We start from the raw sequence: 16,966 nt of genomic DNA on the forward strand, positions 1-16,966 counted from the left end.
TTATTGTTAAGTATCCATTGTAAATTATTCGATGTGTTCAATATAGAAAACAAGAAGCGTTAGTCTCCGACTCGTGTTTTTCTGGGACAAACCTAGTTGCGGTTACGTAGAGGGACGAATGGTGACGAAAGTATGTGTTCAAGGTGTATATTTGTGTGTTTTACGCATTTATTATAAGAGATTAATTGTAAATTATTACGTGTGTTCAATGTAGAATGCAAGACTCGTTCTTGTTCATTCCGTTCGTGACCAACGTGTGTTGTGTGACAAGTCGAAAAGCGAAAAGGGGTTCTTGTCAGATACTTACTTTACGAAGGAAACACACGAGTATAGAAAAATTCGTATCTAACAATAACGTTTGTGGTAATATTTTCTGCATATTTTTTCACTGTATCACAGGTAATTTTTTGTGGAACATTTGACGTTGTGTATTCACGAACCAAAAAGTGGTAGCGTAGTAATTTACACATCGAACAGCCTGTGCACTGCTTTGCGCAATCTGTGTCTGTGCAGCTGCATGAACTTCGTAAGGTTTTGTAGGAAAGTAAGGACTACAGAATTAGTGAGGTAATTTTGACAAGAGGATAATGAAGTTAGGATTGAGCTATATGAAAGGGTTTGAAACTGGCTGTCAAAATTCTTAGTTTTCAGCCACTGTGTCGGCGGAAATTTTACGTGTTACATAAGAGGTGACGTCATTTTTGGAGAATTTTAGGTTTAAAATAGTGGTCACGCTATCCGGGCATGTTCTTTTCAGCTGTGTAGCCTTTCAGCGCATTGTGAATTGATGTATTCAACATAAGATGTCGCTTTCTTGAGTCCACACAAACTGTGCGCAAGAGCGTTTTTGAATCATTTAGCACATTTCTGTGGACATCTCATCTGTTTGTGTGGATTAAATTCGGGAAACACAACGTGTCGCAGGATTGCATAATATTTATCACCAAACAGTTTCAGGAAGCAGCTGCGTTGATGTCACAAGGAACCAAACATTTCAGTGTTTATGCTTTTTCTTCATCAGGTGAATGACCCCAGACACCAGCCATTTTTTTATTTGCCCATAGCTTTTTAATCAGTGGCATCTTCCTCTGGCTTCCATTTGTACATTGCTGTCACAAGTCTGCGTCAACTGACTGTTGGACCAGGGTTTTACGTTTTCACCTTTATCTTGGAGATACATAGCTCTCTGCATCCATCGATCCATTCAACTGATGGAGGAGTAAGCATATCGTCAGAAATGCCGTATTACTCGCAATTAGAAAGTTGACATTCTCTGTGGAGTCTCTCATGTCTGTTACTTCTAAATGCCATTCTAAGAGTTGATCACGTCTGATAAATATTCATAAATATGGCCTTGCACCAGGAACTAATTTCAAGAGTGCCATTGCAATTAGCAATTGGCACCTATTATATGGATTCTTGGAGATAAATATCCCTTGACACACCATAATTATCCATCCACTTGTGATACAAAGTGAATACGTCTATTGGCAGGTCGGAACTGAGGCAAAAAGTTATCATGACATTTGTGGAAGGACATTTACCCCAGGCTGCTGCATGTTTCCAAGTGATTTGTAATTTTACGTTTGTATGCATTTACACACAACATAGTGCTGGTGTTGTTTCATTGTAAATTATGGAATGCTTCATGTTTGTGTTCCTGATAAGTGTAAACCCTTCCTGTAGATTGTTCATATTCGTTATTTAAAAAAAGGAAATATTGAACTAAATATATCGTTTTATATGTATTTACATTTCTGTGATCTTAATGTAATGTTGTCAGTTCTTTCCTCAACATGTTTCGTCGAACATCCGGCGAACAATTATTTTCGAAAATATTTTCCAGTATTTTATTCATACTTATATTTTTCAAGTTAAAGAAAAAAATATCATTCTTAAACCCCAAAAAGCACAGTATTAACTTCAGCATAAAATAGAAAATATAACAACCTGTATTCATATCAGTTGTATTAAAAGAAAAGGTAGGGCGCCACATTAAAAGGATCTTTAAGGTCAAGGGAAAACACTGACTGTAGAAACAGGTGTTGTAAAAGACGACCGTATCCTGCCCCACTGGTCGTGAGCATAGTGGTAAGAAAATGGAACTTTAATGTTTGGAGTTCATTATCACAAAGGAAGAGGTTTAAGTGTTACAAAACACTCTGGTTTTCAGGCGAGGACATTACTTATTCTTTATTGTTGTTCTATCTCCAGGTCATGTTTCCTGGCGATGATGTGCCAAGGTTAGTCAGTTTTGCACCTGGACAAATCGCCAGCATATGGTGTAAGTTCAAAAGAGGAATGCATTGGACATCATTTTCGTCACTTAATTTTGAGCTTCACTCCACATGTCTTCCATAAAATATTTGGAATGTCTTACTGATGACTTGAATGATGTGGCCTTGATCAAACAACCTCTGAGCAATGGTGACATGAAATATTGAAAACAGATACAACAAACTGTACTACTTGACGAAAACATACGTACGGGGAATCGAACAGAGAGCTTCCGCGTCATGAACGAACATTTTAACCACCAGACCACCCTGCTGATGTTAGAGTCCTAGAAGTTTACCGAAATGCGAGACGTTGTGGCAAGATTGTTTGTTCAAACATGCCTCTGTTTACCATGCAGTAATGTTATCGTCCCACGTCTGACAAACAGTTTGGGCTGGAGAGTCTCCAGAGCACTGGGAATGCACGTTGATCTTTAGATGTAACTGCAAGGGCACGCTTCAGCCCAAGGGTCTTACGCATTACAGATATGCACGATATATCGATATCACACTTTATCCCCGTAGGCTCATGCGCGTGTTGTTGGTTCCAGAGTGGTGAAAACAAAAGCATGCATCATATTCGTCTCTCCTCGCAATTCAGTCTGACTCATTGTGATACAACTGATGTTTTGATTTCAAAACCAAATGATGGCTATAAACTCTTCCTGGTCTATTTTAGTTTAGTTTCTTACAAATGCAAGCAGTGACCTGAGTGGGCTTAGTTTTATACCGCACTCAGCAATATTTCAGCTATATGGCGGCATTCTGTAAATAATCTGGACCAGACAATCCGGTGATCAACATCATGGGCATCAGTCCACGCAGTTGATATATGAGGATATGTGTCAAGCAAGTCAGCGAGCCTGGCCACCCGATCTCGGATAAAACTGATAAGATAAAACTGATATAACTGAAAAAGTAAGATAAGTCGTCTTCAAAGAGTAAATTTTTATTTCATAGTAAAGCATTCAACAAAATAATTCCATATTTGAAATTTTGTGCATACTTTGTAATTACAAATAGTTTATAGGAGTGCGCATTAAGTACACCGGATGACAGTTTTTACCATGATTTGCAGAGATATACAAAACTGACCCTGCCTCCTATAAAACTTGATCTCAATACAAAATGTACTTCTCAGCAAGCAAATGTGAGATGTTCCACATGAGTGATCTTAGATGATAGCAGGTTTGTTATGTGAATTTCTGTTTCAGCACATTTAGTTTACTACTTGGTGGAAGTGCTGTGGTTTCATTACGTTTCAAATGAATACTTAATGTCATAACAAAATCTGACTACATTAGTTTAGTGTGACTAGATATATCTTGGTGAACATTCGTTCAGCGTGGTATGTTTGTATGTGTAGTGTTTGCCGTGTTAGCATGTATACTGGACAAACGTAGTTAGGGATATATGTAAATTTTGAAATTCTGAATACTGATCCATGTATTCATTGACACACTGATAAAATATCAGTCATAAAACAACCGATATCTCAAACCTATTTTGTTCAGTATACAATAGCAACATATTCAGTGTAGTGGATCATGCCGTGATAGCTGTTACTGAGGTAGCATGTACCTTGATAGGATGAACCATGCCGTGATAGCTGTTACTGAGGTAGCGTGTACATTGATAGCATGAAAAATGCCCTGATAAATGTCACTGAGATAGCATGTACCGTGACAGCATGGACCATGACGTGATAGCTGTCACTGAGGTAACATATACCTTGATAGCATTATACCATGGCACCACATACACTGTAATCGTTTTATCCCATGAGTTAAACACATACAATGATAGCATGGACCACTACTTGATGGCAGAACACTTAGGTAGCATGTACCACGACAGTGTACATACTGTGGGGGCGGATATACTAGTTGCAAACAAAGATAAGAAACCGCGTTTACGATAAGCAGGCGGTGCACAGCAATGAACAAACCCACTAGGTTTGTGAAAGGTGTAGCAGATGTAGGCTAGTGCACGTGCAGTACATGACGATGAAATTGATTCCGAGCGTAGCTGCACACGCCTTGCTCATAAGACTCAGGTGATCGGTATCGCAAGCCGGTAATACACTACATTTGATCGAGGGCAACCTGGGACCCTTTCACTAACAGTGGCAAGCAGCACTCATACATGCTGATACGGGTAAATTGTCAGGTCCGCACTCAACTTATCCTTGTTTGCCAGTATGCTTAAATGTAAAATGGCCATATATACTTTGATTCTTTGGCATATTCTGTGGTAGCATTAACAACGACATCATTTACTAAGATAGTGGGTGATGTGTTAGTTTACGCCCTGACAAGGTATATGCCATGCTGACATATACAAGTCACAGATATACCGTGCTGGGACATACAATTCACGGATATGGCGTGACAAATGTCATGACAGCATAGTTCTGGTTGTATAAACTATCCTACTATCCTACTATCATAGATGTAAACGGTGTGGTAGTACACACCATGGTGGTGTATCAGTGGCGAGCACATACCACATTTGCACATACCATATTAGTATGGCGATATACTAAGATAGCATTACCTTGCCAGTATACCGATAAACCAAATTTACACGGATCATGTTAGTATGCCGGTATTCTAAGATACCTTATCTTACCTCACACATGAATGTCGTTTTCTGATTGGCTAAGCGCTCTTCTATTATTTTCAGTCTACCCCACTTACAAGCGAGGTAAATTGCAAAATACCCCGCCGCCAATGGCAACTCATTCGGCAACTCAACACTTCGTTGTAGTACTTCTTTATCTCGAATAAGATTGAATCACGCATGATACACGGAAATTGTCGATGTTTTGCGAATGCAAATGGGTGGTAGGAGCTTTACTCTACATTTGTTTGTCTTGCGTCGTCTGCAAAATCTTGCGACAGCTAGGAAAACATTTACCTCACATTCCAATGAATAAATACTGGCAAAAACGTTCCAATGTGGTCTCCGTGACTATTAAGAAGGGGAATTACATAGCGACGACTTTACTAAAACAATACCTATGGGAAAAAAAACCCCCAGCAAGATGCAAAATTCTAACAGTTTGATTCACACAGGTTGGCTGAAGTGTACATCCGATACCCATGCTCCAAACAGTTCAGACTTAACACTGAGGTGTTCGGTAAGATAAATACCTTGTTCATTGGTCCCTAGGGGCCATGGGTTGATGTGCCCTCGATGTTTGTTTATGTTCCCTAACGGGCTCGGAGAACACGAACAAACATGGAGGATACATCAACCCATGTTCCCCTCGTGACAAGTGAACAACTTACAATATACCATGCTAGTATAGAGATATACTAAGGTAACATGTACCTTGCTAGTATACCGATAATCCAAAATAACGCGGATCACGTTAGAAAGATGGTATCCTAAAATACCATTTACCATGACAGTATATCCATATTCTAAAAGAACATGTCCTTTGCTAGAATACCGAAATACTAAGATAACATATACATTGTAAATCTACCGGTATCCTGACATTGCATGTAGAATGCTAGTACACTGGTATCCTAAGATAATATTTACCTTGCTAGTATACCTACACACTAACATAACATTCAACAAACTTGACGATATTATCAAATGCCTTAATAACATTCTTGATTATAAGGGAGATCACGGGGAGATACTTCAGGGCAACAAATGCTGGTGATGCTCTTTGTATACTGGACAAAATAAGTTAAGGATATGACTTTGTTTATCACTGATAATGTATTAGCGTGTTAATGAACAGATCTATCATTATTCATAATTTCAAAATTTACATATATCCCTACCCCTATTTGTCCAGTATATGTGCAACCTAAACGGTTTTGTCTTCTGCACTTTCCCTCCTTCTGTTCCTCTCTACCCGACCTTCCACGCAATAGGCTGTCATGATCACTGGAGGCTTGGGTTTAGGTGGTGTCCTAGGAAACCGAAACAAACATTGACATGTATACTGAACAGCAAAAGAAACGCAAATTTCGAAAAAAATGAAATCTCCAAAAAGAAAACGTTCATGTTTACGTCTTCTATTTAAGAACTTGACAAAGGCAGATTTGCGCATCTTTTGCTGTTCAGTATACGAGTAAGTGACTGAGTTTAATTCTTGGCCACTTTTAACAGTATTCATTGCCAAGGACACCAGCAACGTGCCTCACACATTGTACCCATGTTGGTATAGCATCAGCACACTGGCCCTGTACTTTACTGAGAAACTATAATCCGAAATATAACATATGTTCCATGTGATTGCTTTTTAAATGTCATTATATATTAATATTACCTTACCCGAGTGTTTCTAAATTTAATATATTAGTATATTAGACCTCCAGAATCAATGCTCGGGCTATTCAGGACATATTCACTCTTCGTTAACTTATCTACAGACGGTTACATCTCCAGTGTGTTTTGTAATATGCGGGTGGAATGTTATCACATGGAAATTACATGACTTGAATCGAACGTCACAAACATGAATAACGTATTCTGTCAACATATTTGGCCATTTAGGCAAATGATGAGAGGGTGTTCAACTGTACATGTCGTTGATTTAATTTGTCTGTTGTTCCTTAACGCCGCAAAAGTACAGCTATATAGCTGCAGTCTGTAAATGAACAAGTCAATCCAGTGATTGACATCATGAGCATCTACGTAAATGAGATCCGATGACGTGTCAACCAAATCACACCCGATCCCGTTAGTCGCCTCTGACGACAAACGTGGGTTGCTGTAGATCATTCCTAATTCGCGTACATTACAAACTTGACTCCTGTCGCTTGCACGAAGCGTTTCTCTCTACTACTAAGGTAACATTCGGCATAGCGAGATCAGAACAACGCTTCCAAAGATAACCGTGTTCTTGTGACCTTTCTGATATTACCTGCATTTAGACTCAAGTATCAAGCACACATAGGATTTCGTCGAAAATGTTAAACCGATAGCGAGGAAAAAAATTCCCAGACGGAATAACATCACAGATGCATCTAGGTTACCAAGTCTAATTAACACTGTCGGGCTCTACGACCTGCCTGGAACAGAACGTATACTGGAACAAATAGAACCTCATTAGCAGGCTCAAGAGAAGCAGGGGGTATCTGAAAAATACTCCGGAATGTAGTGTAAACATGTTTGTTTAAACAACTTTAACATAGCTGTGGAATTGCCGATTTACCAGCTCCGTGGTGTTCTAGATCATTGTGTCGCAATTATCCGTATTTGTTGTTAAATGCCAGTATTCCTTCTTGAAAGAGGTAATTAAAATTCGAGTCTGCACCAGACGATCCAGTGATAGGTGGTATCGATCTAAGTAGTTTCGAATCGACGATATCCATCAATCAGGGTATCAAGCCTGGCAAATCGATCCCGTTAGTCGTCTTTAATAACAAGCATGGGTTGGTGAAAACCTAACCAGATCTTCATAGGTACATTATTACATCTGTAATATGAATGACTTGGTTGTGATGTATTTGATACAGGGAATGTGTAAAACCAGGGATCTCATATATTCGCTACAAATTCAATGAATTCCATGATATTACTGAAATATTGGCTCAAGGATTTCAGGGAACCCCGTCGCAGCCTTTACTGGAACTCTATTCTTTAGCTGCTTTGTTTCAATGAGGCAGACAACGTACACAAGGTCGCATTTATTGCGTGTGTGTGAAATATGATACACGCTGACAATCTATAAAATGTCTTGATATTAGTCATTTTATATTCGCTAAACAGATTATTTGTTTTTTGTGAAGCTCTAAAAGTTCCGTTTCATTTTACATTCAAGTTTTACATCAGACCATGACGATCGTGGGCATAGCTCAACGTAAAATAAAGATAAAATTATAATTGGTATGAAACAGAAATGGTAAATGTAGACTGCAAAGGTCCTGACGACCCAGCAACGTTCTTTGCAGAGTTGCTTCCCTTGTTTCTGCTCCTCAGAAACGAGGTGAAACACGGTGACATTTAGGTCCAGATTTGGACTGTTTACATGACAGAAAATATAGGGTTGATCTTGGAAAAATGCAGTGAAGGTTGTAGTGAGTGAATGAGTTTAGGTTTACGCCGCTTTTAGCACTATTCCAGCAATATCACGGCAGGGGACATTAGAAAATGGGCTTCACACATTGTACCCAAGTGGGGAATCGAACCCGGCCTCCGGCGTGACGAGCGAACGCTTTAACCACTAGGCTACCCTACCGCACCCAATGAAAGTTGTAAACGGTCAGAATACGTTTACTTTCTATATATAGCTAGTGCTAGCTGTTTGAACGCTCTTGGTCTCGAAGTTTCAATTATCGATTTCAGGCAGGTCGGAAGGGACATTACGTGTTTCACTGTATTGATAGGATGCTTGTCGTAAGAGCCGACTAACGGGATCGGGTGGTCAGACTAGCTGACTTGGTTGACACATGTCATCGGTTCCCAATTGCGCAGATCGATGCTCATGTTGTTGATCACTGGATTGTCTGGTCCAGACTCGATTATTTACAGACCGTCGCCATATAGCTGGAATATTGCTAAGTGCGACGTAAAACTAAACTCACTCACTCACTGTATCGATAGGAAGCTAAAGCGAGGGACACTAAATATCTATGTTATAGACCAAAATATTGTCAGAATTTTGATCTGGTATTTACATTACAGAATATACACGACTGACCTTAGAAAGAAATGTTATACACTTTCTGAATACATACTAGCCTGAGCTCTTGAAATTTCTGGAAATGTTTATTATTAACACCGTCTATAATCATTGTGCAATAGTGAATGAAGTCTGTCTTGCATACCTGCCAAAGACGATGCCGTCTTGGATGGTCTCTGGGAGATCTCTGTTCAGGGTCTCGGGCAGGAACAGTGCTAGAAGTCCCGCCACCACAGACGCCGCCCCAAACACCAACAACGGCAAAGCTCTTCCGAAGTCACCTCCCACTAATTTACCCTGAAGAACGAAACAAAACGATGTTTACTGACAGCCTTTCATTGAAAGGTGGTGAAATGTTTTGTCAGGCTTATGAGACGCTGGGGTATGGGGTATAGATTCAAAATCTCAAACTGGTCATATTATCGTTATATTTTCTGTCCGTGAACTTTTACCAAAGTGTTAAAGATCTAAGGCCTGCACAATTGCCTCCCCAAAACACCGAGCAGACCCGTTGTAACATTACTGAAACGGTTCAAGACCACAAAACCTGATATATTATGACTAACCGCATCTGCAACGTACGGAGCAATCATCCCGCCGACTCTCGCCCACGAAGAACTGGCTCCAACGGCGATGTTGCGCACAACGGTGGGGAAGAGCTCCGATGAGAAGACGTAGACGACAGCAAAGCACATTGCTGTACCCATCTTCCCGATCATCGCCAGGGTGATTGTGATCCACTGATATGCTAAGGTATGAAGAAAGAGTGAGTATGTGGAGCTTGGCAGGGATATAGTAATCTGTGTCTTCATTGTCCCAGAAGATACCGGAGAACATGATTTTGACGTCCGAGTTTACCCTGAAAGTCGTCTTTTAGAATAAAACGGTATACATTGTGTCTATGTATGATATTTAGGTCCGGAATCATGTGAAAGATTAATTTTTGCTTTGGGCGATTATCAAACAGACAGAACGTACTTTGTGACACCCAACAGTTACAATGTTCTTCAAGAAGAGAATTTTAAAACGTGTCTTTATCTATAAACATTTTTACCAGAATGTAATGGAGAATTTTGCTTTTGACTTTAACCAAACATGTACTTAACGGTCTTTCTGATCCCCAACACTTACATTGTTTCTCAAGAAGAAAATTGTAAAACTTTTGAGTAGTTGTATGTTACCATTGTGTACCAAATTACATAACCATTTTTGCTTTGGGCTTTGACCAAACAGATACAACGATCTGTAGTACCCCGTACAGTTATATTGTTTTCCAAGAAAAACATTGTAAACCTTGTTTTGTATGTAAACTTTCTGTACCAGAATATAATAGAACATTGTTATACCTTCGGTTTTACCTCAATAGGGGAAAAAGGTCTTTGAGACCTTCAACAGCTACAATATTTCTCAACATATAAACTGAGCATACTTCTAGGCCAAATGTAGAGATATCATGAAAATCAGGTAATGAGATCCACCCAGCCTTATCACCCATACTGCATATCTTGACCATGTTGAACAGTGCTTGTCACCACACCTTAGACAATGTGATCAGTTCTCAAGCAGTTTGTTTATGAACAAGTGGACAATATTTCAACAGTGGACTGAACCCAGTTAGTTTTTCGTAAACTGATACCTCCAGTAGCTAGTTCCACATCAACAAGAATTGTTGGAGGGTGGGAGGTGTCATACTAATTACTGAATAACCCATTTACTGCTGCTGAGAGATCCTGAAAGATAGGGACTTTTCTAGCATTTGGCCTAGGACTAAGCACTGGAAGACGTTCAAAACAAGGCAGTACACCCTTGATCTTTGTGTACCAAATTTTGTCCATCATATTGGAGATAAGGTTTGGTTTGGGCCTTTTTCCTACAGATAAATGATTGTTCTATGCACGTTTTAAGGAATCGAATATATCAACATTCAGCTTTACACAACAGACAAATCAATTGATAAAATGGGGTAAAGGTTCCAAAACATTGGTTCCAATTTATTTCTAGCCATTGTTCCACTTATTCCAAATTCAGTTTAGAACTGTTATAGACTCAGCTAGTTTACCATGATCGAGACTGTATTCCCTGTAGGCGAGAGTTTTTCTTCACAGTTATCTGACTACAAATGCTACATTCTAAATAAATCCAAGTACACCTTGTTTGATGAGTGGGCAACAATATTGATAAGACTTTTTGCTGGGTAGACATCCAGCTCCTCCGAAGATTGAGCAAAGGACATGATATTACATGGACCCTGTTTGTTTCAGTGGAACTATCAGACATTGTTTAGTGCATCAATTTGTCAATTGGCTATTTGTTATTTCCACACGTGCCAGTTTTTTTAACTCGAGGATGATTCGGTAGTAACTACAATGACACAAAAATGAACCAAAAGACCAAAAATGCATCTCACATGTCCAAACATAACTTTTCAACATATACTATTCTGCCACCATCTACATCTACTTTGGGTTAAACATTTGCTACATTACTAGAGTCTTCTAAAATCTAAAATTAATTTTGTTGAAGACGAATAACAATGACCTTTATATTAATTTGCCCTGACAATATGTATACCTCATGCTTAAAACTTATGTCCCTCGACCAATCGTTGTTGTGTAATCTCCTCCTGTGGGAGAGCGTGATAACGTTATGTACTTGCATTCCCCAAGGTAGAGGATGGTAAAGATGGTGAGGAGGCAGGCCACACCGCCAATCAGCATTGACCCACACATCATGACCTTCCTGCCCACTCGGTCCAGCAGGAACAGACACAAGGTCACCCCGGGGAAGTCCATCAGGCTGGCCAAGAAGAACGTCAAGAAGAAGTTGCCAGAGCCAAGGTCTTGTGTGTTGAGGGACAGTCCATAGTACGCCATGCTGGTCACCAACCTGGACGCGATGAATAAAGTCATTAGCTACTCTGGTCATCTTAGCGTCTAGATTGCATGGTCAGTGAAAATGAAAACAGAAAGATTTGGAACAGAATATCATGTTTTGCCATGCCATTAATTTTCAGTATTATACCAGGTAGATGACGGTAAATAGTCTGTAATAGTCGGTGAATACAGGAGTCTAGACCAGATATATATTAGCAACATCTGACGTCGATGCACGATGACATACAATCGAAAAAGTGATCAGTTGATCCATTTGTTTCCGTCGCCAATGCTACGTCATCTAGAATGTACGAGGAATCCAAGTTTGTCTTCTGATTAACTAGAAAAACAAACACCATGGTTCTGTATGTGGGAAGCACTTATCCTGTACTACATTTCTGACGATTCATTACGTCTGTTCTATCGAATTGAAACACACAGACAAGAATTAGATTATCTGTTGATAAAATGTTGTGTTGCTGTTACATAATAATAAATTCGTAACTACATGTGTTGATTAATCTATTTCTTTACATCGCAGTTTTCATTATTTGCTTGGTGTATGTCGCATTTAGCAATATTCAAGCCGCACGACACCGGGATTATATTATCAAAACAACCAACTGCCTGACATCATTGTCACAAAATATCGGCCTGTGCAGTTGGGATACAATGACATGCAACTTTAACCCCCAATCTCGTCATTTAGAATAGACACGGGTTGCTAAATACTTGTTCTAACCCGTTTTACCCTGGGTGTAGCTTTGTTATATACGATGTAGCACTCGTAGCAATCGAGCTGAATTTAACAACAAGTTTCTCACACGGTATGTCAACTAATTTCGGAAATTCAACAGAGGCTTTAAAAATAATGTCAATCATAGTTGAGTCGAGGTTCCGGGGACCTACGTAAATACTTCGAGCTATCCGACGTTCGAAACCGTGCACATAGATTGCAAAATACGGAACAAGCGGGGACAAAGTTCATTCCTCGAGACATGTTTGAGTTCAAGACATCAAATATTGAGACAAGAATGTTTGAGTATATGCTTGTGTCCGGCTTTGAATAATTCCGTTCGGAAGCACATACCAGTTAAAGAAAATGATGAGGGTTCTAAACAGTAGCACAGAGGAAGTAAACAACTGCAGAAACGCAGTCATATGTCCCGCCCTTTCATCGAGAGTCTCATCCGCTTCTGCGCAAAGCTTGTCGGGAAGAGTGACCTTGTTGACTTCAGCTGCCTTCCGGATGATTGCTTCCGCTTCCGGTATCCTGCCTCGTGTGAGGAGCCATCTTGGCGATTCGGGGATTATCCTTAAACAACACAATGAAGTTAGTTGCCGCCCTATACTGGCTCAGGACTTTTATTCGTTGTTCAGCACTCCGTCACACAATCTTTCAGCCGTGAGAGTACAACGACAAATCGAGTGGGTTTTTTTTTTGTCTGCATCAGCAATATTGCAGCTGTATGACGGTGGTCAGTAAAAAATCGACCCTGGAACAGACAAACCATTGACTGATATCTTTGAACATCAACCCAGCGGAGTTGGGTGACAACGACATGCATCAATCAAACCAGCAGGTTGTCTCTAACAAGGATGTTTTACTGAAGATCGATTGTAACCCTGGTTTTCAAGGGTCTTGACTCAGTCTGAGATAAAAATGCTACAGGTAACTCCAAATCAACACTGACACGTTAAATTATTCATAGTATCAATCAATATGCTGATCTATCAAAACTATGTAGGACGTTGGAAGTTATTTACCACCAGTAAGGAAGAAATACAGCTACGAGGCACGTGACAACAAGCTCCATGTGGTGCCAGTCTCTTATCACGTAGCCCAGTCCATCAATCAGGAGAAGACCAAGAGCAAAGAAGTATTTGATGACCATTCCAGCCCAGATACGTTTGGAGGGACCAACGATTTCCAGACCTTCAACACCAGTGGTACACGATTCAGACAATGGTGACTTTGAACCCTTCCTGGCCTATTCGAGTCTAGTTTGGTACAGATGCAAGCCGTGAGTTGAGTGAGATTCGCTTACGCCATACTCAGTAATATTTCAGCTATATGACGACAGTCTGTTAATAATCGAGGCTGGACCAGACGTTTCGGTGATAGCATGAGCATCGATCTACGCAACTGGGAACCGATGACATGTAAACCAAGTCAGCCTGACCATCCGATCCCGTTAGTCGCCTCTTGCAACAAGCAAAGTCACCTTTTGTGGCACGTATGGGTTGCTGATGACCTATTCTACACCGGATCTTAACAGATCACAAATGCAGTCAAGAAGAAGGGTAAAAGGGATGACGAGATAAGGAGATTCCAATTTTGAGTAAACAATGCAAATACGGGTATACACAGTGACTAATACTGGCATAAAACCAAACAGACAATAACGAAATGTATTGATGTACTGCCACGTATTACAGCTCTTCAAACCTTATGGTATTTCGGCGAATAGGAACGTTAAGATATTAACAAACGTTGTTCGTTATACAATGCGCATAGTTTCTTTTGTTCGACTGGACAGTGTGACTTGTAATAGAGGCGTGGGGCGATGGGGTAGCCTTGTGGTTAAAGCGTTCGTTCGTCACGCCGCAGACACTTCATATGGATGCAGTGTCACAAGCTCATTTCTGGTGTCCCCCGCCGTGATATTGCTGAAATACTGCTAACAGTAAAACTGAACTCGTTCACCCACTTACATACAACAGCTGCAGAGGAGAGCAGAGATATTGATGGAATAGGAAATCAGAAACCAACTGCGCGGAAACAAAGAAGTATTTCGGGGACACACGTGTGAGCACGAAAGGTTAGCGAATATCTCTTATTTTTGTCTGAGGAAATATGTGTCTATGATGAAGTAAATGTATACAGCTAATCATATCAGTCGCTGTTCCATTCTTGACGTTCTTGGGGCCGCTCTTCGTGAAATGCTGCTCACCATCATTCTCTTCCCGCGGAGGATATTGTCTTATCTTCCAACTTAGATCCAACTTCAGTAATACAAGCAAATGTGGGGACACAAATATCCCTTATCTGCCGCCGACTTGTGTTTGATGTGACACACGTCATGGCCAGTTTGTCAATTGTCAAAGAAGGCAATGGGGGCGCAATTGATCCCGCCATAACATCACTGAGTTATGTCTATGTGAAACATGTACGCATCGCGCTGGGGAAGAAGTTCTAGTTTTCCCGAAGCATACGAAAATTACCGCGGCCTTGCGAATGATCACTTCTGAAACAACGTCGCTGATTACAGGACTATATCACGAATCCTTAACATTCGTACCATGAAAGGGCCGTTTCAGAACAGAGGTTTGCAGGAAGATATGACAAATTACCTCTGTGGGAAGAGAATGGCTCACCATCTATCATGTAATGAAGTTATTGATGACTGAAAGACGTGTATACCGAGCACATAGGCCGCTGTGAAGTAGCCGGAAGTGGACGCCCCTAACAGGAACCGCAGCACAACATACACGTAGAAGTTCGGGGCAAAGGCCAAGGCTATCCCTGCCACTAGGTTGATGACCATTGAGACATAGATGGCAAGCTTCCGGCCATACCTGGAGCATAAAGACAAAAATAAGCATCTAGATATTAGGCTGTTTATTTAAAGAATACACACAGGCCCAGAGGACATTCTTGGCGTGCCAAGATGTGTTCGCCCTGAGCAAGCACCACATTGAGATAGTCCCTGCAGTGTAGGGTAGTGAAAGCATACCCACCCACCCACCCACCCAAAAAAAAAAAAATTAAAAAAAAAAATTAAAAAATTAACCAACAAAAGAACCCCCCACACCAACCCCCCCCCCCCCACAAAAAAACCCAAAAACAAACAAACAAACAAAAAAACCCCAAAAAAACATAAAAGCAAAACAAAATAGCAAATAAATTAAAATAGAAAATAAAATAAAATAAATAAATAACAATAAAAAAAACCCCACATTGTTGTGTTTCTAATGCAGCACTTAAATGTATGACGTCAGCCTGTAAATAATTTGGTCCGCACAATCCAGTGATTGATGCTTGGAAATATTATGTACGCCGTCAATTATCTGTGACCTAGTGAGTTAGTTTACTTTTAGGCCAATAAATTATTAATGAGTGAATGAATTCAGTTTTACGCCAGTAACATATAAATGAGCGAGTTTCGTGTTTAGCGCCGTTCTCAGCAGTATTCCATCTATATGGAGTCACTGAACTTCCGTGACATATAATGGGCATAAGTACATGGACATTACACACAGCCTGGTGTGTGATGGGATGTTGATATGTCAGCTACTGGCCGATAGAGATAAAACATGTCAACATTTAGCCAGCTGAATCTCGATCCAAGCGCTGATTAAGATGCATTTTGTCACAGAACCAGGCCCAGTTTCACAAAACGATCTGCAGCAGTTTCACAGTTTCACAACGACTGTTGACTGCAGCAGTTACGGTCTCAGCGTTACAATCGCTTTGTGAAACGGGACCCTGGTCTGTTTCAGATACTAGGGTACCTGTCTGCAAACGCTCCAAGGACGAAGACCCCCACAAGAAAGCCAGCCATGAACAACATCTGGGAGTGTGACGTCAACAGTGCATCTTCACAGACCATGTTGAACTGTCGAAAACATGCAGTTGTTATATTAATGCACTTTAAGACACCATATTGTGCTGTGGAGAAAACAGACGTCATTTATGTGAGCACCGTACCTTTGGTAGTGTGCACATACCATGTGAAAATAGCTTCTTCCAATGCCATGATGTATTGTTAGAGTAGTTTTAGTGCTATGACATTTTATAAAACCAATGGTATTCAACGGTAATAACTATCCTCCCACTCCATGTCGTATTGTGTCAACAACAGGTACGTAGAAGTATCAATAGATAGGTTTAGGGGCCACATCCAGAAGAAATTTCGATTGCAGTGTCATTTGTACATCTATGAGCATATATGTGTCCCAGCAGTATTGTTACCCCAGTACTGGTAAGAAACACCCCCCCTCCCCCCCCCCCTACCTAACGAAAGGATTGGTGAATAAACAAAATTTTGAAGGAAGTATGATACCAGTATTACAGCTCTACGATTTTGTTTGTAAACAAATCGTCTCTGGGCCAGACAGTCTTTTGTAAATGAACGCAAACCACGACAGTTTGTGACAGGAAC

The 16,966-nt window shown here is 40.4% G+C and overlaps 1 protein-coding gene across 1 annotated transcript in view; it reads right to left on the reverse strand.

The window, feature by feature from the left end:
• Nucleotides 1-5,817: 5,817 nt before the first annotated feature.
• LOC137286930 (organic cation transporter protein-like) overlaps nt 5,818-16,966 on the reverse strand; it is a 17,962-nt gene continuing 6,813 nt past the window's right edge. Inside the window, exons 3-10 of the mRNA XM_067818970.1 lie at nt 16,317-16,420; nt 15,226-15,380; nt 13,569-13,737; nt 12,892-13,116; nt 11,585-11,814; nt 9,495-9,676; nt 9,074-9,225; nt 5,818-6,211 (exon numbers count right to left, since the gene is read on the reverse strand). Coding sequence (XP_067675071.1) covers nt 6,106-6,211; nt 9,074-9,225; nt 9,495-9,676; nt 11,585-11,814; nt 12,892-13,116; nt 13,569-13,737; nt 15,226-15,380; nt 16,317-16,420 — 1,323 coding nt within the window. The 3' untranslated portion in view covers nt 5,818-6,105. The remainder of the gene's footprint in view (nt 6,212-9,073; nt 9,226-9,494; nt 9,677-11,584; nt 11,815-12,891; nt 13,117-13,568; nt 13,738-15,225; nt 15,381-16,316; nt 16,421-16,966) is intronic.

Source organism: Haliotis asinina, chromosome 6 (assembly GCF_037392515.1).
Source record: "Haliotis asinina isolate JCU_RB_2024 chromosome 6, JCU_Hal_asi_v2, whole genome shotgun sequence".
NCBI lineage: Eukaryota > Metazoa > Mollusca > Gastropoda > Lepetellida > Haliotidae > Haliotis > Haliotis asinina.